General features: G+C 61.2%; 2 protein-coding genes across 2 annotated transcripts; one reads left to right on the top strand and one right to left on the bottom strand.

The window, feature by feature from the left end:
- Positions 1 to 3,674: 3,674 nt before the first annotated feature.
- On the bottom strand, positions 3,675 to 20,627 carry LOC118498797. Its single transcript, XM_036017624.1, is given in 5 exon segments — positions 3,675 to 3,820; positions 3,823 to 4,120; positions 4,896 to 4,987; positions 17,918 to 18,106; positions 20,573 to 20,627. Coding segments are annotated over 5 exon segments (780 nt in total).
- LOC114492112 (ras-related protein Rap-2c-like) lies at positions 20,626 to 25,312 on the top strand. The gene is given in 5 exon segments (XM_028506302.2): positions 20,626 to 20,695; positions 20,855 to 20,929; positions 21,109 to 21,265; positions 24,603 to 24,963; positions 24,965 to 25,312. Coding segments are annotated over 5 exon segments (957 nt in total). The 3' UTR covers positions 25,259 to 25,312.
- Positions 25,313 to 25,326: the final 14 nt, after the last annotated feature.

Genomic DNA, 25,326 nt, shown 5'->3' with positions numbered 1-25,326 from the left:
TCTGGCATGGCCATCGTCGAATCCTCCAGCCCGAACCGGCCGGCGGAGCAGCCCCGTCCGTCCCCCAGGATGGCGCCGGCCTTCCTCCCTCGGGCAGTAGGCTGCTGGCTGGGAGTGGCAGCCTGGGGAAGCTGGTTCCCAGAGTTCAGCAGCTGGGACCCCGGGCCTCTGTTCTCCCTGCGGCTGGGGGTCTGCATCTTCGTGGTGGACACACTTTCCTGGGCACGACTGGCCTGGGCCTGTCCCCTCACTCCACCCCCATGATTCCAGAGGCAAAGGTCAAGGGGAAGAGTGACCCTGACTGGTGTGTTGTCACCGGTTCCTCTCTGCTCCGCATGCCCACGCCCTTTGCCCTGGGGGTCAAGCCCTATCGGAAGGGTGCTGGGGTTAAAACGAAAAGCGATTCTATTGCTGGCAAGTAGGTTCCAGCAGAGAGAGGATGGAAAATCAGGTCACGAGACCGAAGAAGGAATGTAGGTTAATTAAAGTTTAAAACACAGAGCCTTCTGCAGCGGTTCTGCGAGTCAGCGTCCAGCTGGGGAAGGCGGGACAAGGCATGTGACCCACGGCGGGGTCCCCCCCGCCCCCCGGGGCCGTGGCCTCGGGGTGGTGCCGGCACCACCGTCCTGAAGGAGACAGCGGCCCAAGTTTGCGTTCACGCTTTTGTGCTTTGGAGCGCCATCCGAATTCACCCCTGCACACACTCGACTGCCCGGGCAACGTCCCAGTTCAAGCTGAGGATCTGGGTCAGCTGTTCACAGGGATAGTGTTTGCTGAATGAAGCTGGCAGCTCTGACAGTGGTGGCTCCGTGGGGGACAGAGGGGCATGAGCCGTGAGCCCACCCGTGGGACCTCTGCTCCCTGCGGCTGTCGCCTCTCTCCGGGTGCTGGCCTGAGCGCTGGAACCTCTTGCACCTCACGGGAAGGCAGCTCGGCCGCTCCTGGGGGGGTTCTCCTGCCCATGGGTGGGGGAGGCTGTGGGTGTCCGGGTGGCGTGGGGGCACCTGCAGCACCTCTGGCCTGCACACGCCCCATCAGCAGCTCCCGCCGAGGTTTTGTTTGAGCCTGGCTGGGTGTCTCTGAAGTGGTTTTGGGGGACGGGGTGCCACAGCCAGGGGTCCTGCCTCTAAGGTCCTGCCGGGCTCCGTTTGCGTCTCCCAGGCTCTGAGACCCCCAGTGTCCCAGACTGTGTGTGCTCAGTCTGATCTAAGCTTTCAGCATCCGAGATGTGGGCTCAACTGTGACCCCTCCCGCAGCGAACAGGTTGAAGTCCCCACCCCAAGTGTCTCAGAGTGGGACCTTATTTGGAGAACGGCTGTTGACAGAGGCAATCAGGTTAGCAAGAGGTCACCAGGGTGGGCCCAGATCCAGTGTCACTGGTGTCCTCGTGGGAGGAGATTGGGACACAGACGTGCACAGAGGGACGACTGTGTGAGGACACAGGGAGAGGATGGCGGACAGTCTGCAAGCCAAGGGGGGGCTTGTAAAAGGAACCCCCAGTTTCCCTTCCCCGTTCCGCCATGTGGGGACACAGCGACAGGACAGCCGCCCGTGAACCAGGAGGGGCCTCACCGGACACCAAATGTGCCAGGGCCTTGACCTCGGAGGGCCCGTCTCCAGAACCACGCGGAACGGATTCCTGTTGCTCGTAAGTGGCACTTGTTACAGCAGCCTGAACTAAGGCAGGTGAGTAGGCCCAGAGGCAGGGTGTCTCACCTTTGGGCGTCTCCAGGCCGCACTGGAAGGAGAAGAGTTGTCTTAGGCCACACGTTAAATACACTGTGACACGTAATCACAATAAAGCTCATAACGCTTTCATAAATTTACGATTTTGTGTTGGGCCGCATTCGCAGCCAACCTGGGCCACATGTGGCCCATGGGCCGCGGGTTGGACACCCCTGGCCCGGAAGGAGCAGCCAGCCACCCGCTTGGCCTGCGACTCGGGGCCTTCGCCGCTGAAGCTGGGATGGGCTGGTCCTGCCTGCGGCCCATCACCCTGAGACGAGAGAAACAGAGACAAACGGGAAGGAAGAACTCTCTTCCTCCTCCCCCCTCTGTCCCAGTCTCCTCCTTCGGACTCTTCTGGAGGAAATGGTGAGAAACCAGCTGATGATGGAGAAACATTGTTGCAGGGTCCCCCGCCAACACACACGGTATCGGATCGGTGACGTCATTCCTGGGCCCTGTTCACAGGGAGAAAGCCCGACTCGGCATGTCTTCAGTAAGCACCCCAAAACCTGAACTTCAGTTTTTCCTGGCACAATCAGAGCCAGCCTCTTCTGACTCCTGAGAGCGCCCACCTCAGAGTTCGGGGTCCCAGGTCTCCAGCCCCTCGTTGGGTCCTCTGAGTCCTCACACGGATGGGCAACAGTCCTTCCTCCGAGATACGAGGCCAGCCCTCACGAGACTCCTCCCCCGCGAGGCCCAGGTCCCCTCCGCAGAGGATTGGTGTGCCGTCCCCGGTGTGGCAGCCGTGACTCGTGGCCACGCCTGTGAGCCGCTAGGTGCTGATAACCGCGTCTTGTTCCTGTGAGTTGTAGGGCGCTAGCCACTCCTGCCTTCGCCATCCAGTGTCAGCCTTTTTTAAAAAGATTATATTTATTTTTAGAGAGAGGGGAAGGGAGGGAGAGAGGGAGAGAAGCATCAATATGCAAGAGAAACATCAATCGGTTGCCTCTCACATGCCCCCAGTCGGGAACTGGCCCGCAACCCGGGCAAGCGCCCTGACTGGGAATCGAACCAGAGACCTTTATGGTTTGCCGGACGACACTCAGCCCATTGGGCCACACCAGCCAGGGCTCCAGTGTCAGCCTTAACACAGCCGTGGGCTGCTCCTGCCCTTCACGCCTGCTCCACCAATCCCACACAAGTCTGCTCCGTGGAACGGCGCGGCCGTGCGTGTGCCCCCTGACCCAGAACTGTCCGCAGGGGGTCGGTGAGTGACCCTGGCACCGGCTCCGGGGAGAGCGGTCCAGCAGTGTGAGAGCAGGTGCAAATCCCTTAAAGCAGAACCGCTCCGGGAATGTTTGAGAGGCAGCGAGGAGCAAGCGCCCTGGGGCCGGCCCAACTCGGGCGAGAAGCAAGGATTTGGAGATGTGGAGAGGGGCCGGCTCATGGACGGCCCGTAACTTCTAGAACAGTAGACAGCACCCTTCAGCTCTGTGCGCCCAGGGGGCCGCTCAGGACCCTCTTCTCCAAGGAGAGGAGCGAGCTGCCGAGTCCTCCGCCTGAGAAGCGCCGCCGTGGCGGCTACGTTTGGGGTATACTTGGGAAGGCGAAAACAACAACGACAAAACACCGGTTAGGTCGGACCCGTGCGGCTCAGTGGGTTGGGCGTGGCCCCGCTCAGCGAGAGGTCCCCGTTCGACTCCGGTCCGCGCACAGGCTGCCAGATTCCAACGCGCGTTTCTCCGCTGAGCCTGGGGCCCCGTGTGGGAGGTAAGGCCTGTGGCCCTGTCACCTAAGGTGGCGTCTTCAAATGGGGGCCCGGGACTCACCAGCAGATGGCGATGTTGGGTCAGGATTGCGACCAGCGTTTTGAGAAGCAGAGGTTGCCCTACGGTCGCCAGGTAAAACACAGGACACCCTGGCGCAGTTTGAATTTCAGATAAAGAACAAATAACTTTTTAAAAAAATCCTGAAAAAAGCGAACCGTTTGTTGTAATTTATTTTATTTAACAGTCCTGGATGTTCGCAGCCGTCAGCAGTCCCAGGGCAATTCCAGGTGCGGCTGGGCACTGCGGCGTCTCCGGGGAGCTGCTGGTGCAGCGAACCCTGCACGTCAAGCACGTGCACACTTCCGCGAGCACCTGTGAGGGGCCTCTCCAACATGGGCTTCACTGGTTTCGTTCTCGGCAAACTGACCTGGGCCGCTCAACGTGGCTTTTATTGTTCCTGAGGTTAGTGCACGTTCCTTCTTCACAGTAAATTCACGACCAACCGGAGATACCAACTTGACCACATCAGGGCCTGCACAGCCGCCGTAGGTTTTCTCTTCTCCCTCCGTCCTGTTCTTACGAAACCCTGCTTCGCTTCCACGGGAAGTTTGGCAGTTTCCGGTTAGCACCGCAGCCACTGCACCGGGTCCCCGCGCCCCGCCACAGCCCCCATCCAGGGCTGCCCCCCACCCCAGAAAGAACACATAAGTTTTAAAAAGACTTTATTTATTTATTTTAGACAGAGGGGAAGGGAGGGAGAAAGAGAGGGACAGAAATATCAGTGTGTGGTTGCCTCTCGCGCGCCCCCTACTGGGGATCTGGCCCACAACCCAGGCCTGTGCCTTGACTGGGACTGGAACCCTCGATGCTTTGGTTCACAGGCCAGTGCTCAATCCACTGAGCTGCACCAGCCAGGGCAGAGCAAATAACTTTTTAACTATAAATACATCCTAAGTATTGTAGGCATACAGACATGACTGAAAAAGAAAAAAAAGTCTCTTTAGAATCTGAGACGCTGATTTAACCAGAGTCCGGTGTTGTCATGGCTAAGGCGGGCAACCCTGAGTGGAGCGGGAGAGAAGGCACCGGAAGGGCCCGCGCTGGGGGAGCAGACGCCGCGGGCTCTGCTTGTGGGGGCGGCACAGGGCCACGCCTGAAACGCGCGCTGGGGTGGGGGGTGGGGGGTTGAGCGAGCCCGCGCCGCCGCTCTCCTCGGGGGCTGGGAGTGTGAAGCGTGAGGCGCCCACGGAGGTGTCAACGGTGCCGGCGTGTGGGGCGGGGTGCCCCGGGGCGCCTGTTCTCTGCGATGCTGTGTTTTTAGGGGACATTTTTTTCCTGAAAGGACTCGGAGTTTTCAAATGCTTATTGAAATATTACTCTGAGAATTTCCTTTGTCGATCAGAATCTCGCCTCTTTTCTGGGGGGAAGTCCTCAGTCCCCGCGTCTGGGCTTCTTTACCTGGGCGCAGATGCCAGCCAGCTGGACCGTGTGCCAAAGGCCAAAGGCCACTTCCACTCGTGGCCAGTAGGTGGCGACAGCGGCTGTGATCTCTGCAGGGAGGCCCGTTAAGAGCCAACCCGTTGGGCTTCCCAGCCCAGAGAACTTGCTTTGCATTGATCGTCTCCTTTATCCAACCGCCACCCCCACCCCAGCCCCCGCCCCGCCGCAACCCTAGACCTTGCGCTCTTCTCAGGCCGGTTCTACGGCCAGGAGTAAAAAAGCCCCAGGCGTTCTGGAACCATCTGTGGAGTGTGCCGGCGAGTGTGGGACCCGAGCGCAGGTCCACCAAGCCAGAGACGCTGCTGCTGCAGGTGTGGCTCCAGGACAACCCGCCCTGGGGGAGGGCGGCTGAGGCCACAGTCCTCGGAAGTGCGCATGGTTAGATCGGAGCCGCAGGGCCGTGGACAGTGACGAGTAGCCGAGAGGTGGCCCGAAGGACCTGTGGCCTTCCACGTGCAGCCCCTTTCCGAGTCGCGTCTCCCCGCCTCTGGCCCTTCAGGTGCCTCTGTGCACGCCACTTCCTTTCCACCCAGCCTGCTCCTTTCCCTGCTCTCATTTGCAGTCACTCTTTGCTGCCCCTGACCTGACCACAGCAGGCCAGCAAGAAAATCAAAGCAGCAGTCTACTGAAAACCTGTCTCATTGGCTGCAACCTTTGTCTCGTTACAATGTAGCCTGCTGAACCAGGCGCCTGACTCCTGCAGCGGCTGGGCCTTTGGGGAGAGAGACCCTGGGCAGAGGTGAGGGAGGGAAGGTCGGGTGCCATGGCTTCAGGCTTTGTCCTTGTCTTGGGGGGCCAAGGACAGCCGCCTAGAGGAAGTGACCTTCAGACCAGACTGAAGAGGGGCAGGAGAGTGAGGGGACACGGAGGGCGGGAGCAGCTGAAGCCCAGGACGTAAGGTGCCACATGTTGGGCACAGAGGGGAGCACGGGAGGTGGAGAGACAGGATGGGCCAGAAAGGCGGCCAAGGCTCCAAGGTCCCCTAAAGAGGCTGACATCGGGGTCCCAGGCTCAGCCCAGGGAGGAGGCCTCAGGTCCGAGGCACTGGGAGAATTCGAGGTTCGGGATGACCTTCCAGGGGGTCCTCAGAGGCCTGCAGAGCAGCGGGAGGGGCCCTGCTCCGGGCTGTGAGCACGCGGCTCAGACGGAGGTGGAGGCGGGAGAGCAAACCCACATGGGAGGGAGGCGGCGGCTGTGGTGCGCTCAGAGCAGCCGCTGTCTGGCATGTCCCGGGCCTGGATGGCAGTGTGAGAGGCTGGAGTGCATTGAAGACGTGGGCGTTGGCCGTCTCTGGTGTGTTTGGGCAGAGGAGAAATAAGTGAGCATCTTCTCGTGGTTTCCGAGAAACTCCCGAGTTAGAGTAAGAGAGCGGGCTGAAAGTAAAACCACTTCCTGCCTGGAGGGGACAGCCCATGTGGGGAGCCCCGGGACGTGGCTTCTCTTGGGCCTGGCAGGCCTGCCGGGGGGCCTGAGTCAGCACCGCCCCGGCGGGGGGGGGGGGGGGGGGCGCGGCCTGGAGTCTGTCAGCAGTGCACAGGCGGCGCTGGGACAGGGGCTGGCAGGGCGGGAGGCTGCTGCCGCTGCCAAGCCCAGCGGGTGTGTTTTTGATTTCGGCCCCCCACCCCTCCCCCCTTATCTCCCCAGGCCAGGCCGGGGCTGCCGTGCCTGGGGTACCCTGAGGCTCTGTGGCTTGGGAGGCTGCTGCTTGCCTGCGCCACAGGCTTGAGACCCTGGGATCGCAGCCAAGCTCCTCCCAGACCCAGGCGTGACGCCAAGGGCCTGCGACCCCGGTGCATTAGTGACGGGCGCCTGCCCCACAACGTGGTGACACGCACCGTGGGCTCTTGGAGAACTGCGTGTGGGGTGCTGGTGTCCCCCAGCCGTCCTGCGGGGCTGCCGAAGCGGGGCCCGGTCACCCGGACGCACCCACCATGAGTGCTCGCATCAGGCTCTGGACTCGGGGAAACACCTCCAGACTCACAGCGTCCTGCGGCTTCTGGACTTTGTTACAAAAGGACCCGGGGTTCCGGGAGCATCCCCCCACGTCGCACCGCAGAGCAGCCGCCCGGAGGCCGCCTGTGTTCTAGCGCCTCCTGGCTGCGGGGCCGCAGGGGCATCGCTGGCCCGGCCCAGGCCTCAGTCCCCCGTCGGGGAACGCGTGCCTGACCCCTAGGGTGGCTGTGGGAGAGCAACGCGAGCATCCATGGGAACACTGAGTGCGGGGGAACCCCCGTTTCACAACACTGGGCCGGTCGTGGGGTGTCGGCGTGGGGTGTGTGCAGGGCAGCGCCCCAACCTGGCAGGCTGGGGGCGCTCTCTGAGCTCAGTGCCGCTCGGTGACCCCAGACGCATGCGCGTTTCCATCTCCCTGAGCAGGAAGTCGTGGGCACAGGGAATGGCGTCCTAGGGAACGGGGACACGGTCCCACAACTGGAGGAACATTCTAGAATGCTGAATTGAGTGAGTCCTCAATGATGGACAAGGCACACGGGGTTGTGCTGAGCCCAGGACAGCCCTGCAGATGGGGTGGGGGAGGGGCAGAGGGGTGGGAGACAGCGGGGGGGGGGGGCGGGGACAGCGCGTGTTTCCAGGGACTTTGGGGAGAGAGGGGAAGGCTGGTGCTAATGGTGCGTGGACAGACAGGCTGCCCCCCAGTGTCCACACCTGACCCTGGACCTGTGACTGTGTGTAGGTTCTATGGCCAAGGGGAGCCAGGGTCACAGGTGGAGTTCAGACCGCAATCAGCCGACCTTCCTGTCGGGAGCAGAGCCTGGACTGTCCATCCGGTGCTCCTGAGGTCAGCGCAGGGTCCTCCACCGTGGTCGGGGGAGGCGGGGGGGGGGGGCCCAGAGCGAAGCCATGCGGGGCTGTCCCTGCGTCCGGAGCCGGGAGGGAGGGGCTGCGAGCCAGGGGTGGGGCGCTTCTGGAAGGTGGGGCGGCAGGAAAGGGACCTGTCCCCTAGGGCAGCCGGAGGAGCCAGCCGGAGAGACCCGACCTCTGACCCCCAGGACCGTGGGACAGCAAGTCTGTGTGGCCTAGGCCACTACGTTTGTGGTGACCTGTTCCAGCCGTGACGGTACGCGCGCACGGGCTGTGCCGAGTCCAGGGCCAGGCCGGGTCGGTGGGTGGAGGCTGCAGTCTGGGTCGAGCCGGGTCTGAGTCCGCCCAGCGGGCGCGTGGGAGGAGGCGGCATCGAGCGAGCGGAGCGGAGCGGAGGCCCGTTCGGTCACCACAGCTGGAGGGCGCGGCTGTGCACACAGGAGGGGGCAGCAGGCGCCCCCGCCCCGCACCACACGGGCGGAGCCCACTGAGCGGAGTTCGGCGAGGCTGCCTGCGGGCGGCCCTGGGCCACGGGGCCTCCCAGGAAGTCTCTCCCGGGGTCAGCCGCCCCGCGGGCCAGTGGGAGCTTCCAAGGCGAGGGAAGCTTTCAGAGTGAGAGCAGGACGACGCCATTGCCAGCGGTACAGGCACCAGAGCTAAGAAGTGGGAGCAGGGACTGGAACAGATGCGTGGTCACCCGTGTTCACCGCAGTGTGGTGCGCAGTGGCTAAGAGGTGGCAGCCACCCACGTCCACTGACGGTCACAGCACACGCCTGGGTCGCGGGCCAGGCCCCCAGTTGGGGGTGTGCAAGAGGCAACCGATTGATGTTTCTCTTGCACATCAATGTTTTTTCCTCTCTCTTTCTCCCTCCTTTCCCCCTCTCTACAAAAATAAAAAAATAAAACATTTTTAAAATTATTATTATTATTATTTTTTACTTTTTAGAGAGATGGGAAGGAGGGAGAAAGAGGGGTAGAGATATATCAATATGTGGTTACCTCTTATGCATCCCCTCCTGGGGACCCAGCCCACAACCCTAGCATTATGCCATGACTGGGAATCGAACCAACAACCCTTTGGTTCATAGGCCAGTGCACAATCCACTGAGCCACACCAGCCAGGGCACGGATAAATAAAATCTTAAAAAATAAAGCTGGAGACAATGAAACAAGGATGGGCTTAGCAAGAGGCAGCAGCAGGAGAGCCTAGACTGAACTGCCTTAATTACTTCACTGGGAAGTCAGAGAAAACGGGATCCTTGGGGGACAGGTTCAGGGGGCTAGCCTGGGACAAGCTGCCAGCAGCTTATTGCCTTACGTTTAGGAGACATGTGTCTGTGAAGACAAAAAGGGGGTAAGAAGAAAGAAAAGGGAGCGGTGTGGGCTGCTCCCCAAACTTGTAGGTGTTGCAGGCAAAGCCACATGGCCACTGTGTGGCTTGGCTTCTGTGCCCTAAGGAGCTGACTAAAGCTCAGTCTGAAGACTCCTTGTGAAATTCCAGCAAAGCAGATTTCAAAGAGCCTATGTGATTAATTGCTGTTCTTGTGTTATGGAAATAATCAGGCAAAACTGAAACTAGACTCAATGCAATCTCCTTGAAAAATGAGGGTAATTGTAGGGAGAGAAATTGTGTTTCAATGGAACCTGCAAAGCCCAATTGTTCCCCACAAACTGAATTGAATCTTAATTTTTCTAGTTTTCTTCCAAGCTAATGTTTCATTTTTTTCTCCCATTCTTTGACTTGAAATTATTGAGAACGACTAATGCAGCGTAAGCCACACAGAGTTTACCTGAGCACCAGATGAGATCACCAGAGACATTTAAGCTGCAGACAAAGAGCCTCTATCAGATTGTCATTGCTCGATTTCATTCCAGCCAAAGCCTTACCTTTGCAAAAGCCTTGCATTTGGGAGGCTTCTCAACTGACAGTCTTGAAGACTCAGAAACTGGTTTGTGATTTGCTGTGTTCATTAACCTTTGTGCTCTTTCTGTCTTCACAGAGTGTATAGCCTATGACCTTATTCACCTGGCTGCTTGTTTATACAATAGGCGCCATGCTTCAGAAGCCCATCTGCAGTTGCCACCTCCTGAAATGAGGCAGGCTGGTTTGGCTGAATGGACTTGTCAGGACTAGATGGTTGCGTTGGATGCAACGACTCCGTATGAAGACGATGATGCTTTGGGATTCCAGCCTACCCCTGCTTTGGAAGAAGCAGGTAACATCCTTTCTGTCCCAGTCTCAGATCCCATTCCCTTGCCTCTCTTAGACCAGACGGGAAGAAACTTCTCTACCTTACGCAGGCAGGGGCCACGACCCTTGTCAGCAGGAAGCAGTTGCTCAGGAGAGACCCTCCTCCCTCATCACCCCTCAGAGATATTAGGGGTGGGAATCTCTGAGCGGGGAATGAGACAGGATAGTAGAAAGCTAGGAAAATTCCTTGGCAAGTGGAACAGAGAAACTGAGACAGGCAGCAAACACAGTGGCTGAGCGATTTACAGCCGGCTGCAGAACTGGGTCCCGGCAGGGGGCGAAACTGGGAACACAAGGACCTCACCCCAGGGTGGCCTCTTCTCCCTGGCCTTGCCTCCCTGGACATGACATCCTAGGCCTCAGCTGTGTTTCAGCTCCAAGCCCAGAAAAGCAGCAAAACCAGGTGGGCGATGCCAGAACCAGCTGCACCGACTGATGCCCCCCCCCGGCCTGCCACTGACCAATCAGAGGAGACGATGACCCTGAAAGGGCGCACCTGGAGAACTGGCGGATAGTCTGCAGCAACCCTCCGCTGGGACCCCGTCTGGCGTTCCTTCCTGCGAGGGAGATAAAAGCCTCAAGTCAGAGGGCCCAGCGCACACTCTCCCTCTGGGGAGCAGCCTGCGCCATTCCCTTCCCTTCTCCTCCCCCCACTTCTGTCTTCACAGGCTCGTCGTGTCTCCTGGACTCTAAGGCAGTGGGCAGCCGAGCTCACCCCTGAACCTGCCCCCAGAGCCCCCCTTTTCTCTGACTTTGCGGGGAACGAAGACGCCCAGCCCAGGCCGACCCATTGCTTCTCCTACACTGAGCCCTCCCCTGTCTCACCGTCCCCAGCTTTAACAAAAGTCCCCTCGTCGTCGCCTGGACTCTTGTTGGGGGACTTTTGTACATGGAGTCAGGAACCCACACCCTGCAGCAGGCCCTGAGTGGGCTGCCTCGGGCCCCCCGGAGGGTGTGGGTTCCTGACTCCGTCTGCTCAGGGCTCAGGGCAGCCCCCTCGTCCAGTGACAGGTCCAGTCCTGGCGGGGGTGACCGGGGCAGGGGCTTGGGGATGCAGCAGTGGTCCCGTTGCTCTGAGTGGACACCACATTGCAGGCCTGGGGACCGGACCTGGGCTCTAGGCCGGAGACTCTCAAATGCTTCAGGCTCAGGGCCCTTTACTCTCGGTTATTGAAGGAAAGGGCGGTAGCTGCTGGGTCCTGCCCAGTGACCGCAACCGAACGGGAAATTAAAACTGACATGTTTATTAGTTCCTTTGCAAGCTACTCGTTAAAATCACAGTAATTCATTAAAATGGGAAACTGGGACCCGTTACACAACTATAAACAAAGTAAATGATAATATATCATTTAGGTATGAAAAATAGGTTTGAAAATAAATTAGTATTTACAGAAAATAGTATTTGTTTAATTACTTTAGAATAACGATACACACATAATCATCATCATCATCATCATCATCATAATGATTTTTAAACAGAAAAATAAGCATTCGGCCGAAACAACATGCCGCAGCAGACAGAACATCGAAGCGGACCCGGGACTCTGCCTGTGACCTTGGAGCCAAGGACACTGGCGACAGTGACACCGCACTGTTCAGCTTGCTGCTTCCGTGTCAGAGGCTGCTGGCTGTGGGAGCACTGCCCTGGCCACTGCTGGCAGGGGGTGGGGCAGGACCGGGTGGCCCTCTGCTTGTGGGGCTCGGCCCCTTTGTCTGTCTGGGGGACAGGGGAGGGAACTGTGGCTGCTGTCACTTGCGCAGGCTCATCAGCTCTGTGGCACAGGCTTTTGAAATGCTCCAAACTGCCACTTTTGTGGATGTGGAGACTGGGGCTCAGGGGGCTGTCCCTGTCTGCTCAGCCTCAGTGAGGGTTAGGGTGAGGGTTAAGGTTAGGGTTAGGTGAGGGTTCAGTTGCCTCCTGTGCTCCGAATGCTCTGCAGGGTGCCCCCACGTCCACCGGAGGGCGCCAGAGCCCAGGCTTCGGGCTGCAGCCGAAAGCCTCTCACCAGCAGCTCCTCCCCAAAGTCCTCCCAGTGCCCCTGGGGGAATCCGGGGAAATCCCACCTCCGGTCCCAGGGACCCTGGGGCCCTGCCAGCCCCAGATAACTGGGTGGCGTGGGGTTAGGCCAGAGTAGGGGAACGGGTGTCCCCACAGCAGTGACAAGTTTGCTTGGGGGCCCTTCACTGGCATGAAACACTCATTCGGCAAATTCTGAGAGCGCCCCCCAGCAGCTGACCTTGGACTTCAGGCACTGCCTCAGGCATCTGACACTGTTCTCCATTAGATGAGAAACTCAAAACCAATGGTTTTAAAGACTTTACTTATTGACTTTAGGTAGAGGGGAAGGAAGGGAGGAAGATGGGGAGAGAAACACCGACGTCAGAGAGAAACATCGATCCGTTGCCTCTCGTGCACCCCCAACCAGGGGCCTGGCCCGCAGCCCAGGCGCGTGCCCTGGCCCTTCGGTTTGCAGGACCACGGTCAACCCGCCGAGCTGCGCTGGTCCGGGCGCACCGGTCAGAATTTTTATCTGCGTCAGCTGCCTGCCTTAGTCGAGGGAAAGTGTACACCTGCCGTAATGTTAGGGAGGGTCTGCCGTTACATTTGCTCTTACAGGAGGTGATAGTAGAATGACTGATGGACGGATGCCCTCACAGTCGACAAAGAAACAACCCAAAACAGTCTCCTGTGGCAGGGATGCCCAGCAAGACTTCAGTTCTCAGCGGGGGCAGGAAGGGGGGTAGTCACTGGCTCTGTCACCTGCGGGCCCTCTGCCCTGACTTCTGTCCCTCTGTCCATGGGGCTTGGTGACCCCTGTGGGTCCCTCACTGACCTGGAGAAGAATTGGGTAGCCGAGGCCAACCAAGCAGGTGCCTTCCCCAAAAGTCAATTTATCAGATGTGTCTGTGAATATTCTCTCCAGGTCCATGGCTCGTGCTCTGATTCGCCCGACACTGTCTTTCGTGGAGCAGGAGTTTTTATTTTTAATGAGGTCCAGAGCATCAGTGACTTCTTCCACGGGTCATGATGTTAGGGTTGTCTTCAAAAAGTCCCCCCCCCCAGGCCACCTGGGTTTTCTCCTGTGTGTGTCTGCCAGGAGCTTCACAGGTGTGCTTTGTATATTTAGGTTTGCGATCCATTTTGAGTTGAGTTTTGTAAAGTGTAAAATGCAAGTCTGGATTTCCTTTCCTTTCCTTTTCCTCCCTCCCTCCCTCCCTCTCCCTCTCTCTCTCCCTCTCTCTTCTCTGTACATGGCTGTCCAGTCACTCCGGCACCATTTGTGGGAAAGCCGTCCCCACTCCACCATGCTGCCGTCGCTCCTCGGTCGGGATGCATTGATCATGTTCCTGTGGCCTGTTTCCAGGTCCTCCCCGCTGTTCCGTGGAGCCATGTGCCTGTCCTTCACCAACATCACTCTGTGTCGATTGCTGTAGCCACAAAGAGAGGGTCCCCTCATTGCTATTTTGCTGGCAACTCCTGTCGTCACCGGGTGTTGAGCTTTGTCAGGCGCTTTTCCTGCAGGGTCGTGCGGGTTCTCCCTTGGGTCTGTGGACGTGGTGAATTCCGTGGATGGATTTTTAAGTGTTGAGCCGGCCTGGCTCACTGGGGATGGACCCCACTTGGTTGTGGCGTGTGATTCTTTTACATGCTGGTGGGTTCGATCCGCTCCTGTTTTGCTGGGGGTTTTGCATCTGTGTGCAATGAGAGGCATGGGTCTGTGGCCTCCTTCCCCTGTGATGTCTTTGTCTGGCTGTGGTATCGGGGCAATGCTGGCCTCACAGGATGAGTCAGAAAGTATTCCCTCTGCTCCTGTCTCCCGAAAGAGATGGCAGAGCACTGGTATAATTTCTTCCTTACCTGTCTGGTAGGATTCACCAGGGAGCCCACATGGGCCTAGCGCTTCCCGTTTTTGAAGTTTATTCATGAGCGGTTCAGTTTCTGTAGTAGAGGTAAGTCAATTCCAATAGTCTAGTTCTTCTTGTGTGGGTTTTGACAGGTTGTGTCATTCAAGGAATTGGTTCCATCTCGGTTATGAACTCAGTCTTTAAAAAAGATGATTAACCCCCTCGCCCATGCAATCCACTATTGTATCTGTTTCTTGTGGGAAGGCTCCTGACTGTAGACGTTCCCACCAGCCCCTCCTTCCCCGCTGTCCTCTGTGGGCCTTTCTGCTCCTTGGCGACGTGCTCAGCGCTCGTAAGATGCTGAAATCCAGAGGAGGACAGCACAGGGCCCAGGCGGCCAACTCAGGGCCACCAGGTGCGGAACCAACCCTGGCAGGGAGGCTCAGTCAGTTGGAACGTCGTCCAGTTAACCAAAAGGTTGTAGGTTCTGTTCCCGGTCAGGGCACATGCTTAGGTTGCAGCTTGGGTCCCGGTGGGGGTGTGCACAGGAGGCAACAGATCCATGTTTCTCTCTCTCTCTCCCCCTTCCTGTCTCTCTCTCTCTCCCTCTCTCTCTCTCTCTCTCTCTCCCCCTCCCCTCCCCCTTCCTCTCTCTAAACTCAATAAACCTGCGCTGGCTGGTGTGGCTCATTGGGCTGAGTGCCGGCCTGCCAGCTGAAAGGCTGCCGGTTCGATTCCTAGTCAGGGCACATGCCCCAGTTGCAGGCTGAGTCCCCGTCGGAGGCTTGTGAGAGGCAACCGCTGGATAGCTCTCTGGCACATTGATGTTTCTCTCCCTGTTTCTTCCTCCCTTCCCGTCTCTAAAACAAATAGAAATCTTAAAAAATTAAAATTCAGTAAACATATTCTCGGTGAGGATTTAAAATGTTTTTAAAGATGCGGAACCAGGACGACCAGGTGCGGAGGGCGCGCAGGCCGAGACGCCTGTGCCGACTGTACCCAAGAGAGGGCGCCCCCCCGCCGCCAGGGGGCGCGCTGCCACAGGCGAGCGGGGGCCAGGGTCGCGGTCTGGTCCCTCCCCGCCCTCCGGGACCGTTTCTGGGTCCACATCCCGTGAGGGTCCTCAAGCGCCTGCCCGGAACTCCGGGACCGCGGGCCTGCGCTGGTCCCTGCGCACGGAGAGGTCACTGCGGAAGAGCGCTCGGCGGTGCAGGGTGGGCTTGCCACAGGGTTCCCGCCCACAGCGTGGGCACCCCCGGTAGGAGCCCCGGACACGGGGCAGCCGCCAGGAGCACGCTGGAGCGTCCTCCTCCTCCTCCCCAGGCCGGGTCCCAGGCTGGGTGGGGGTGCGGTGGAGGCCCCGCGGGGAGGAGGGTCCCCGGGAGATGCCAGCAGGCTGCAGGTGGGGTGGGCTGGGGGCGCCCGGCTCCTGAAAGCCAGGAGCAAGCGAAACCACTTCCCGGTTAGGGAAAACTCTGGGATGGCGCTGACCGGGTGGGGTGGTCGCTCGGGCTCCCGGAGTGGAAGTGTTTGCAGCTGTGCGTTAGCGCTCTGGAGCCATTTCTGGGGGTGTGCTATGCTTCACTTAAACACCCTCAGGGAATGGCTCTGCGTGGAAATGGCTCCTTACTCGGATGCTGGCAGGGGCCTTAGACCCCCGAGGGCTGGCAGAGGGACCGCACAGCCCGCGCCCCGGCCCCGGGCACCTCCTCTTCCTCCTCCGAGCGCCCATCCTCCCGCCCGGAGCCGCGGGTCCAGCTCCACCCTACGTAGCTCAGCGGGATTTCTTCATCAATTTACTGGAAGCCGGCCCCTTTCCCGCTCGCCTTGCCTCACTCGGCACCGGCAGCGCGCGAATTTGTCCCTCTGCGTGACTGGCCACGAATGAAAGAGAAGCGGAAAGAACTGCTGCCTTCCTCTCAGCGACCAGGGGTCCGTCAGTCGTGGATCCCCCGCTACAAAGGACGCAGCAACCCGCCGTCCGGGACTCCCCCGGACAGGCGCTGGCGCGCGCAGCATTTCCCATCCGTACTTTGGCTCCGGAGGTGATTAGTACCGGAGTCCACAGGGGCTCTGGGTCAAAGCCAAGCGGTTGCTTTAAACTAAAAGAAAAAAAAAATTGGAAACCACTCAGATGCAGAGCTCACTAAATGATGAAAAAACAAACCGTCAGGCCCTGGCCAGGTGGCTCGGTTGGTTGGAGTATGGTCGGGTACACCAAAAAGTTTCGGGTTCACTCCCCGGTCAGGGTCCACGTGCAGAGGCAACTGATTGATGTTTCTCTCTCACAGATGTTTCTTTCTCTAAAGGTCAATAAGCATACCCTGGGGTGAGGGTTAAATAAATAAATCAAAGTACAGTCGGACCCAGTCACCTTTAAAGAAAAGGAAAAGAAAAAACAAACTATCAAGTGCGGTGAGACAGGGGGTGTCCCGGAGAACGGGACAGCGAAATGAGGGAGGGCCGGGGTCTCCGCGCTGCCCTGCCCGGCGCTGCCGGCAGCTCCAGCGCGCCCGGAGCTGGGGGCCAGTCCCCAGGCTGGGCGAACGTTCCGAGGGGAAGCAACCGGTCACCAGAGGAGAGGCGAGGCCGGCCCTGGGCACCGTTTCAGTTCATAGACACACCTACAAGTGTACAGACGCAGAAGGGAGGGAAGCCTGGTGCTGTGTGGCACTGCCTCACGAGGGGAGCGGATTCTGGTGTTTTCCATCACTCCGTGCTTCCCCGGGACAGCGTTCTGTTCCATGAGCAGGAGACCGGACAGGCCGAGGCCGGGTCGCAGCGGCCAGTGAGGGTGACGCTTCGGCACGCACGCGTGATTCGGGGACCACAGGCACCCACACCGCCGGGAGCCTGTGAGGCCCCACCTGGGCCCCACTCCAGAGCACCCGACATTCGTGGGGATGGGAAGAGCCCTCCCGGGCGGGGCCCGGGATCCACAGAGCCAGGAGCAGACCACGGGGCAGACAAACCCTGTTGAATCGGGAGGCGTGGGCCCACTGCTTTAGTCAGACAGCTGGACGGCACAGGGACACCCCCAGAACAAAGCCCCTGGAGGTACAGGTAGGAGGCCGGCGGGAGGGGCCTGGGTGCCAGCCTGGCCCAGAGTTGTCGCCTGGATGCCGGGTCCTTACCAGCCCTTTGCCTGCTTCCCCTCCCCCCGCCTGCCTGGGCCTTGCAGCTGGACTCATTCACCTGGCCACCCGAGGGCGCGACCCGCCCCCGCCTGGGCCCAATCCTGGCCCTCACAGGGGAATGTGTGGCCCCCGGGTCTGGGCTCAGGGCTCCGCAGGGGCTGGCGGTGCAGCCCAAACAGAGGACCAGACCTCGCTGGGCCCAGCTCTGTGCCACTCAGGGCGCCTTGGGGTGCCAGGCCCAGAAGCCTCCTCCTGGGGTTGCCTTCTCCTCTCAGCTTCTCAGAGCAAGGCCGGCAGGCCCCTCCTGCACGGAGACCATGGGGGGAGGGGCCGGCTCTAGCACTGTGAGGCCAGGACAAGCCTCACCCCATTTCTGATGCTCCCCCGGCCCCCCTGTTGGTCTCTGTCCTTTTCCTTCCAAGAAGCCACTGCGGGGCCCAGAGCAGAGGGCCCTCGGCCCCACCCTGCCCCCTCCCACCCCTGGGCCCCAAGCAGAAGCTGCGCTGGGCCCCGCTGGGGGCGGGGGCAGGGCTGGAGGGCTCTGGGAGCCAGTGTCCCCAGGTGGCAGGGCCCAGTGCCAGGTGCGCTGCAGTGGGAAGGGGGGCTGGCACCCGAGGGCAGGAGAACCCGCTCGTGGGGAGGGGCCACCCCGCAGTGGGGTGGGAGCCGGCTCTGACTCCTTGAATCCTTTCTCTGGCTCGGTCTGGGGGCTGGCAGACCTGGTAGGCTTAGCCGCATCTGCCGTGTCTTGGTGTCTCCGTTCCTGTCCCCTGCTGCACAGGCGAGCCAGGCTGACTTCCTGCAGCCAGCCCCCTCCCTCACTGCACAGACCCAGGCACGGGAGACCCCTCTGCTGTGACTGCCATGACCCCAGGGGTCCGCCGCTGAGGCCCACATTAGAATCAGCTGGGGAGCTCTGGCCCACCTGCTCCCACTGGGTCTGCTGACTCGGGCTGCGGGGCCGACGGCTGTGGCGTGTGGTGGGGGCTGAGACGCCGGTGCCCGGCTTTCTGAGACGTCTCACTCAGCACATTCAGGGGCATTTGCCACTGTCTGACGTCCAGCGAGCCCTCGGAATCGTGGGTGACGCAGCTGCAGGACAGCTCTCGGCTGTCTGCCAACGAAGCAGCCACAACCCCGGCCTGAGCCCGTGGCCTCGGCGACTTCCATGTGCACTCGGTCGACAACCAGAGACACCACGCAGCGCCCGCCCCGGAGGCCGGCCGAGGTCACCCGTGTTTGTGGGCAGCACACGGAGAGCACAGTGCCGTGCGTGTGGGCCGGCCGCCCGCGGGCTCCGGGCCTGTGCGGGAGCCAGAGACGGGACAGGTCAGTCCTTCAGTTACACGCTCTGCGGCCTCCTCGTCGTCATTGCAAACCCTGAGCACGCAGCACACCGCGGCCTGAACTGGATGAGACGGGCGACGCTCGGCATCCCGGGGAACGCCGGCCAGTGTGACCGCGGCGGTGTCCTTCGGGCCGCCATTCAGAAGCCACCCAGGGGCCTCAGCCCCTGGGCCGTGGGTGGGAGTCCATACGGAGACCCCCCCCTGCAGTCACAGTGCATTCTCCAAGAGTCTGTCCTCAGAGGCGCTTGGCAGGTGGGCAGTGCTGAGCTTAAGTGTTTTAAAAATACAAGCATGGACACTAGTACGAAAATCAGTTTTAATAAGTCACTCTGCATTTAGCCATTCCCAGGAAAGCGTTAGGCAGAAGAGGGCGCAAACCGAGGCGGGGAGGGAGACGCGCCTCACCCGTGAACTCGGCCGCTGGGAGCCTGGTCCGGTGAGACTGCCCGGTGTTCTGGAGATCGCAGGGAAAACCGCGGTAGTGAGGGAGCAGGGGGGCCCTTGGAGTTCCGTGTGCATCGCTGCCACTGGCTGGGAAAGGAAGCCTTCGAAACTGCGTTCATCCCCAGGGCTGGAGAGGGGAGGAGGAGGGGGACCCAGAAGCTGGCTACCAGCGTGAGACCCCTAAAATCCTGATCGCCGGGGCACGCAGACCAGCTGGGTGCCCGCCTGCAGCTCCGAGCTCCAGCGTGTTTCGTAAAGAAACCTGCTGCCTCAGCTCCACAGTGTGTGCTGTCTCCCGCTTGCATTCGTCTCCTGCGGGCTGATACAGGAACAGGGCGGGGGCGGGGGGGGGGGAATCCCCCTGACTCGGAGTCAAAAGCACAAGTGGAGAACTCTGGGAAACTGGGCCGGGGGCTCTCTTCTCCGGAGTCAGTGGATCCGGGAGTCCAGGGCTGGACCGGGTGGTTCTGCAGCCCAAGGGCCCATCTCGGAGAAGCTGCAGGGGCGACCTGAACCAGCTGCAGCTGTCACCACCTCCACCCACCTGCGCGCACACCTGGGCCAGCCCCAGGCTGTGACCTCCAGGACTGAACCCGCTCCCGCGGCCGTTCCCGACGCCGGCGCTCACCGCGGCAGGGCCGCCACAAAGGGGGCACCGGAGCCTGAGCGCGGAGCGCCGGCGGCCGTAGGCAGCGCAGGGACGCGGCAGAACTCCACAGCTCCGGGAGGGGGCGACTCGCGCTGGGACGAATCACCACTGAGTGGCGCCCAGGCGTCCTGCTAGGACGCGCGCCTGGGCACCTGCTGGAGGGCCCACCGGCGCTGGGTCAGAGCGGCGCTGGGGACACGGTCCCGTGACGAGGCAGCGGCGGGAAGGGGACGCGTGGGTGTCTCCTTTCCGGCGGCGGCGGCGGCGAAGGAAACGCGCGGCGCGGCACTACTGGTCTACAGGAAAGGAAGGTTCCGGTGGGGGCGTCGGGACGCCCAAGGCGGCGCCAATTCTGTCCTGGTGTGGGGCGGTCCCCGCCCTGCCTGCGCCCCTCCCGCCCTGGCTCCCAGGGTTTCCAAATGCTGAGTTGCCTCCGCCGCCTGGGGGAACCCAAGGCCAGACTAGGTCGCAGGCCCGGGCCACCGGGGGTGGGAGAAGGTGTCCGAGAAAGATGGCCCAGACCGCAGGGCGGAGAAAGACGAGGCGCACTGGCGGGGTGGAGAGCGCGGCCCAGAGGGTCGGCCAAGGCTGGGCGAGTGCCTCAGGCGCCGACCCCTGCCTCCAGGCCCCACCGGTGCTGCTCCCAGCGGCGGATTTAGGAGCGGATGCAGGACGGGTGGGGGCTGTGGGCCTCTTGCCCCCTCCAGCAGGGAAGTCCCAGGAGGAGTCAGGATGGTACAAGCCTGCAGGTGGGGGGCCTAGCTGGCTTGGGGACAGCTGCCCCAGGAGAGGCCCTTAATTATCGCTGGTTGACTGACGGATTGAACGGTGGATGGAACGTTAGGAGTCAGCTCTTCCCCTGGGCCCTGGGTCTCCTGGGAGGATGTCTTCTCCACCCTGTGGCCTGCACCCTGCAGCAGCCGGGAACTTTCCCAGGGCTGGCAGGCCCATGCAGGCCCCAGGCATCAGGTTGGTTTCTGGGGTCCCCCACAAACTCCTTCCAAAAACCCAGCTCCCTGAGAGCCCCTGGGACGGGGGTCCTGCTGGTGCTGCTGTCCTCCCCCTTCACGAGGGGCCTGCGCTCCCAGGTGGAAATCAGTGCAAAAAACTCCAGGGCCACAAACACAAGGCGACTCACACTCTGGCTCAGACAGAGCTTCCTTGAACGCGCCCTTGAACACGCCCTTGAACATGCCCTTGAACTGCAGTCCAAGCAGCTTCAGCCTGTTGTCCCTGCGCCTGCATCATTCAAAGCCCCGGGGTGAGGCGTTCCGAGCACCTGTACAGGGTTCAGTGGTGGCGACGGCAGCTTTGCATCTGACTTGGCCAAGAAGTGCCCACCTGGGGCAGTGACGGAGGGGGAGGTGGGAAGCCTCAGGGGGGGCCACCTCTGGCCCCCAGTGCCCCCTCTGGCCCCCAGTGCCCGGCCGGCCTGCCTCCAGGAGAGGCCTCTGTGTTCCTCAGGCCTGGTCGTGGCAGAACTCCAGTGAGGGCGGTAACGGGAGGCTGGTGGGGCCCCTATTCTGAGGCCAGAGCTTACGTCCACATCCACGGGGCAGGTGTCCAGGAAGGGACATTCTGAGCAGCCTGCAGCCCCCAGAGCCCATGACATCTGAAAGGCTGGACGTCGGAGAGCCCCCCCCCCCCCCGCCCCACCTCCCGCCTGGGCCGAAGCCTCAGGCGAGTTCAAGGCCCCTGGGCACTGTGAGGCCAAGGGCCGGAGACCAGGCCAGGGGACGGGGGCACCAGGACTACTCTGTGAAGTTTGCACACCCCATGTCATCCTGCACCAGGCGCTGCAGCCTCCCGGGCGCCGCAGGCTCGACACGCGGTTAGCAGCTTCATCAGGGCACCGGGAAAGGCAATATACCAGGACGCACAAGGGTTCGCTTCAGAGAGGCGAGCGGTTACTCAGGCACTCAGCCAGATGCAGGTGTTTTATGTTATTTCCTAAAATTCGGGGGGTTTTCAAAACAAAATTCAAAACAAACACCACGGGACTTGCAGGACAACGGGGGTGGGGCGGGACACACAGACCATGCAGCGACACATTAGAAATGGACAGGAACCTTAACGAGGACGGCAGCGTTGCTCGGGGTGAGTTGTTTTTGGAACAGACATAACTGCCACGATGAGCACGGCCCTTTGTCTGAGCTGGCCTGAGGTCGGTGTGCGGAAGAAAACTCTGGAAGGGAAGGGCCGCAGCCCTGCGACGTGAGGCGGCGGAGAGGTCGGAGGGCGCCCGAGGGCGCGTCAGCCCACAGCACCCGGTCACCTGGCAGCCGGGGGTGTCTGTGTGTGTTCTGTGCGTCCGCTCCCCCCTCGGTCCGGCTGGTGGGGTTGCCTGTGGTCGCCCCGTGTTTCCCGCAGACGAAATCTCACAAAATGCAAATGTCACGCTCTGTGCGATTCTTCCCCTGGTTGTCCGAGCGCCGTGGAAAACCACTCACGTTTTCAGCCGGGCATCACAGCGGCAGCGCCGTTGCGGAGCGCCCGCCACACGGGGGCGCCGCTGGCTCTGCACGCGGCCGACTCCGCAGTGCGCACGCTCCGTCTCTGCCCGCGGGGGCGCTGCGCGGCAACGAGGGAAACAATGAACACGCAAATAATGTCGTGTGATATAGTTTGTGTCCCCCCCCCCAATCCGTGCATGGACACCTAACCCCCAAAGCGATGGGGTCAGGAGGTGGGGCCTTTGGGAGGTGATGAGGTCATGGGGGGGCCTTCCTGAGTGGGATTAGTGCCCTGAGGAAAGAGACCCCAGATGGCTCCCTGGTCAAGTGGCCACACAGTGAGAAGACAGCTGTGTGCGAACCAGGAACCGGGCCCTCTCCAGACACCGACTACCAGCGCCTTGACCTTGGACTTCCCCGCTTCCGGAACTGTGACGGGAGGTGTTTTGTTTAAGTGCCAGGCTCTGGAACTCTGCTGCAGCAGCTCGGCCCATACTCCCCGCAGGCCCGAGAGTGAGGGGTTTGTGGCAGGTGCAACTGTGGACTCCGGAAAGCGGTGTGTGGAGTTTGTGGCCTCTCACAGGCTGATGCGCCAGTTTCCCACACACTGGTCAGCAAAAATAGACCGCCTGCTCCCGAGATCACGTCCCTCGTCACAGATTCTGCTCCAGGAGGGGACTCGAATTCGGAGAGTCAGTGCCCACAGGCCTGGGAAGGGAACCTCGGGGTAGGGTTCCGAGATCGCACGCCCTTCAGACCCCACCGGAGGGGCCTTCTTGCCGGGGGTGAGCGAGCAGGGGATGCGCCTCGGCCTGTGACGGGCACAGGACTCACCAGGCGTGGGTGAGGAGGTGGGACAGCTGGAAGGTGACGCGTGGGTTTGCAGGGTGGGAGGTCACTAACTGCATTACAGGTGACAGTAATTAGGACTGTGGGGTTGCCTGGGTTTCGTTGATGGCTTTAAAAGCCACACATACACAAAAAGGCAGTAACGACAGGCTCAGATGAACCAACTATCAATTTAAGGTGGGGTGGGAGAGTCGGCAGCCTCGTGGGCGCGAGAGGGCCCTCCTGCCCTGCAGGCCCCACACACACGGGCCGGGACCACTCCCGGGGCTGAGGGGTGTCGCTTTATGTTCTCTTCAGCCGCATCTGACCTGCTCTGCACCCTCTCAACAGGGCGGGGGGGGGGGTTCCTGTTAATTCAAATAGAAAAGTATCGTTTCCACTTCCAGAAGACTTTTTTCTGTGGGGGGATCTCAAATCCGTTGACCACACTTTGCAGACTTTTGCTCGTTGCTCGTGTGTTTGAGACTTTGCTTTATCCCTTTAAACACATGAAGCAGTTACGTTGCACGTCCGATGGCGCCGACGTCTGCCGCTCTCTGGGTGCCCTCTCGTCGCCTGGTGTCTCCAGGGCTCTCCCCCCGAGGGTGCTTTCCTCTGGGTGTTTCGTGGCTTTTCAACAGTGCGGTGCCTGCGTCCCCTCGAAAGTCTGTGGGAAGTTGTTGGAACCTGGATTGAACTTGCACTTCTCCAGGTGGCGTTCGCAGCTACCGGTTTTTAAAATAGATTTTTAGTTTCATTACTTTGCAGCCAGAGACCGTCCTGTACGATTTCTCCATTTAGAACTCAGGTTGTCTGTCGTGCTCGAGCGCTAATAAAACTGGCACATTGAAGGGGGTGTGTGTATGCAGCGATTACAGGAAAGCACATTCTGTGACTGACCGCACAGCCCGACCGGCCGAGGTGCCGCCCCCTGTCATCTCTGCACGTAGGCTGCCAGAGAGCAGGGACTCAGGCTCCGTCAGCGTCGGAGCGAGGGGGGGTCCATGGCACCCCCAGCACAGGGCGAGCGTGGGTGTCTCCGCCGGCAGCCCCAAGGCACCTGCTGGTGCCCGAGACAGAGGGCTGCAGCTTCCCCGGGTGGACAACCCCAGCACTCAGCCCCCACTGCCCCGCCTCCCCGGCCTTTCACCTGGGAGACCAGGGGACAGCAAGACGGTTCTGCAGCGGGAGAGGGGCCGCCTGCTGGCAGGGGAGCCGACCCGAGGAGCCCCTCTGCGAGGAGGGTGGCCCCGCAGCCCCTCCCCAGCCTCTCCCGGTGTCTGCGCACTCCTCACCCCTCCGTCGTGAAACCGAGCGGGTGTGGATGGGAGGCTGAGTGGTCACTCACTCTCCTCAGTCAGGCAGGCCAGGGAGGGTTTGTGTGGGGCAGTGAATGCGGTTTACCTTCTATATGGGCTCTGCTCAGTGATGAGAAGGTGGTGGAGGGGGGTCAGGGCGAAGGCCAAGGCAGGAGGGACCTGGGGCCTCAGGCACAGAAGGGGACCAGGGGTCCCTTGACATTCTCCCCTGCAGCCGCCTCACGGGCTTCCCCTTTCTGGGGTGCTCCCGGCCGGGAGAGGGGCGAAGCCGGCCTGGCTCTCGGCCACCAGGCTGGATCAGAAGGGGTGGGGAAAGCGCGCGTTTCAGGGTTGAGGTGGAAGGGGCAGGTTATCTCCCGGGCAGCAGAACGAGGGTCTCTCCTCGGGAGGGCGAGCCGGGAGGCAGAGACTGATGGAGGGGCCAGGCTGGCCGTCCAGGGGCCCGGGACAGGGAACCTCCGGGCGGGGGCGGGCAGGGACCGGGGAGGGGCGAGGGGCGGAGAGGTGAGGCAGCGCTGCGAGAACAAGCTGGGAGCGCAGCGCACTGATCCCAGCCGTGCGCCCCCAGCGCTTCCGGCGCACCCCCCCGTCCCCGCGCCATTCTCTGCTGTTCTCCTGCCGCACTTTCGCGCCAACGGCTACGGGTGGTGCTGTTCAGCGGAGTGGCTGTGGGCAAGACGGCGCTGGCCACGCAGTTCGCCAGCGGGCGCTTCCCCGAGCAGCACGAGCCGACGGTGGAGGAGCTCTTCAGCAAGGTGATCCAGGTGAACGCGGTGCACGCGGTGCCCGCGCTGCCGGAGATCGTGGACACGGTGGGCGCCGAGCACCTGGTCACCCTCAAGGGCCTCTACACCGAGAATGGCGACGGCTTCGTGGTGCTGCAGGGTGTGCGCAGCGCCGCCTCATTCGAGGCGCTGCGGCCGCTGCGGGGAGCGCGTGGGCGGCCTGCGCGGGCCCAAGGCCATGAGGCTCATGCTCGTGAGCACCAAGGCCGACCTGGACGCGGAGCGCCAGGTACTGACGGCGCGGGGCCGTGCGCTGGCACGCGAGTGGCGCTGCCCGTTCCTGGAGGTGACGGCCGAGAGCAAACGGATGGTGGACCAGGTGTTCACACAGGTGGTGCGCAAGCTGGAGGCCCTGGCCCCGCCCCCGCCCGGGGAGGGGGTCTGGGCCGAGCCCACGAGTGCCCAGGATACGTGGACGTCGGCGAGATTCATAGGCTAATAGGGACGGTGCCTCTTTAATGTTCGCCTGTCTTCGTGCCTTCCCAAGCTCCGATCCCTGCGCTGCCC

This window comes from Phyllostomus discolor, chromosome 1 (assembly GCF_004126475.2).
Source record: "Phyllostomus discolor isolate MPI-MPIP mPhyDis1 chromosome 1, mPhyDis1.pri.v3, whole genome shotgun sequence".
NCBI classification, from domain to species: domain Eukaryota; kingdom Metazoa; phylum Chordata; class Mammalia; order Chiroptera; family Phyllostomidae; genus Phyllostomus; species Phyllostomus discolor.
This window is presented reverse-complemented; position numbering and strand designations above follow the sequence as displayed.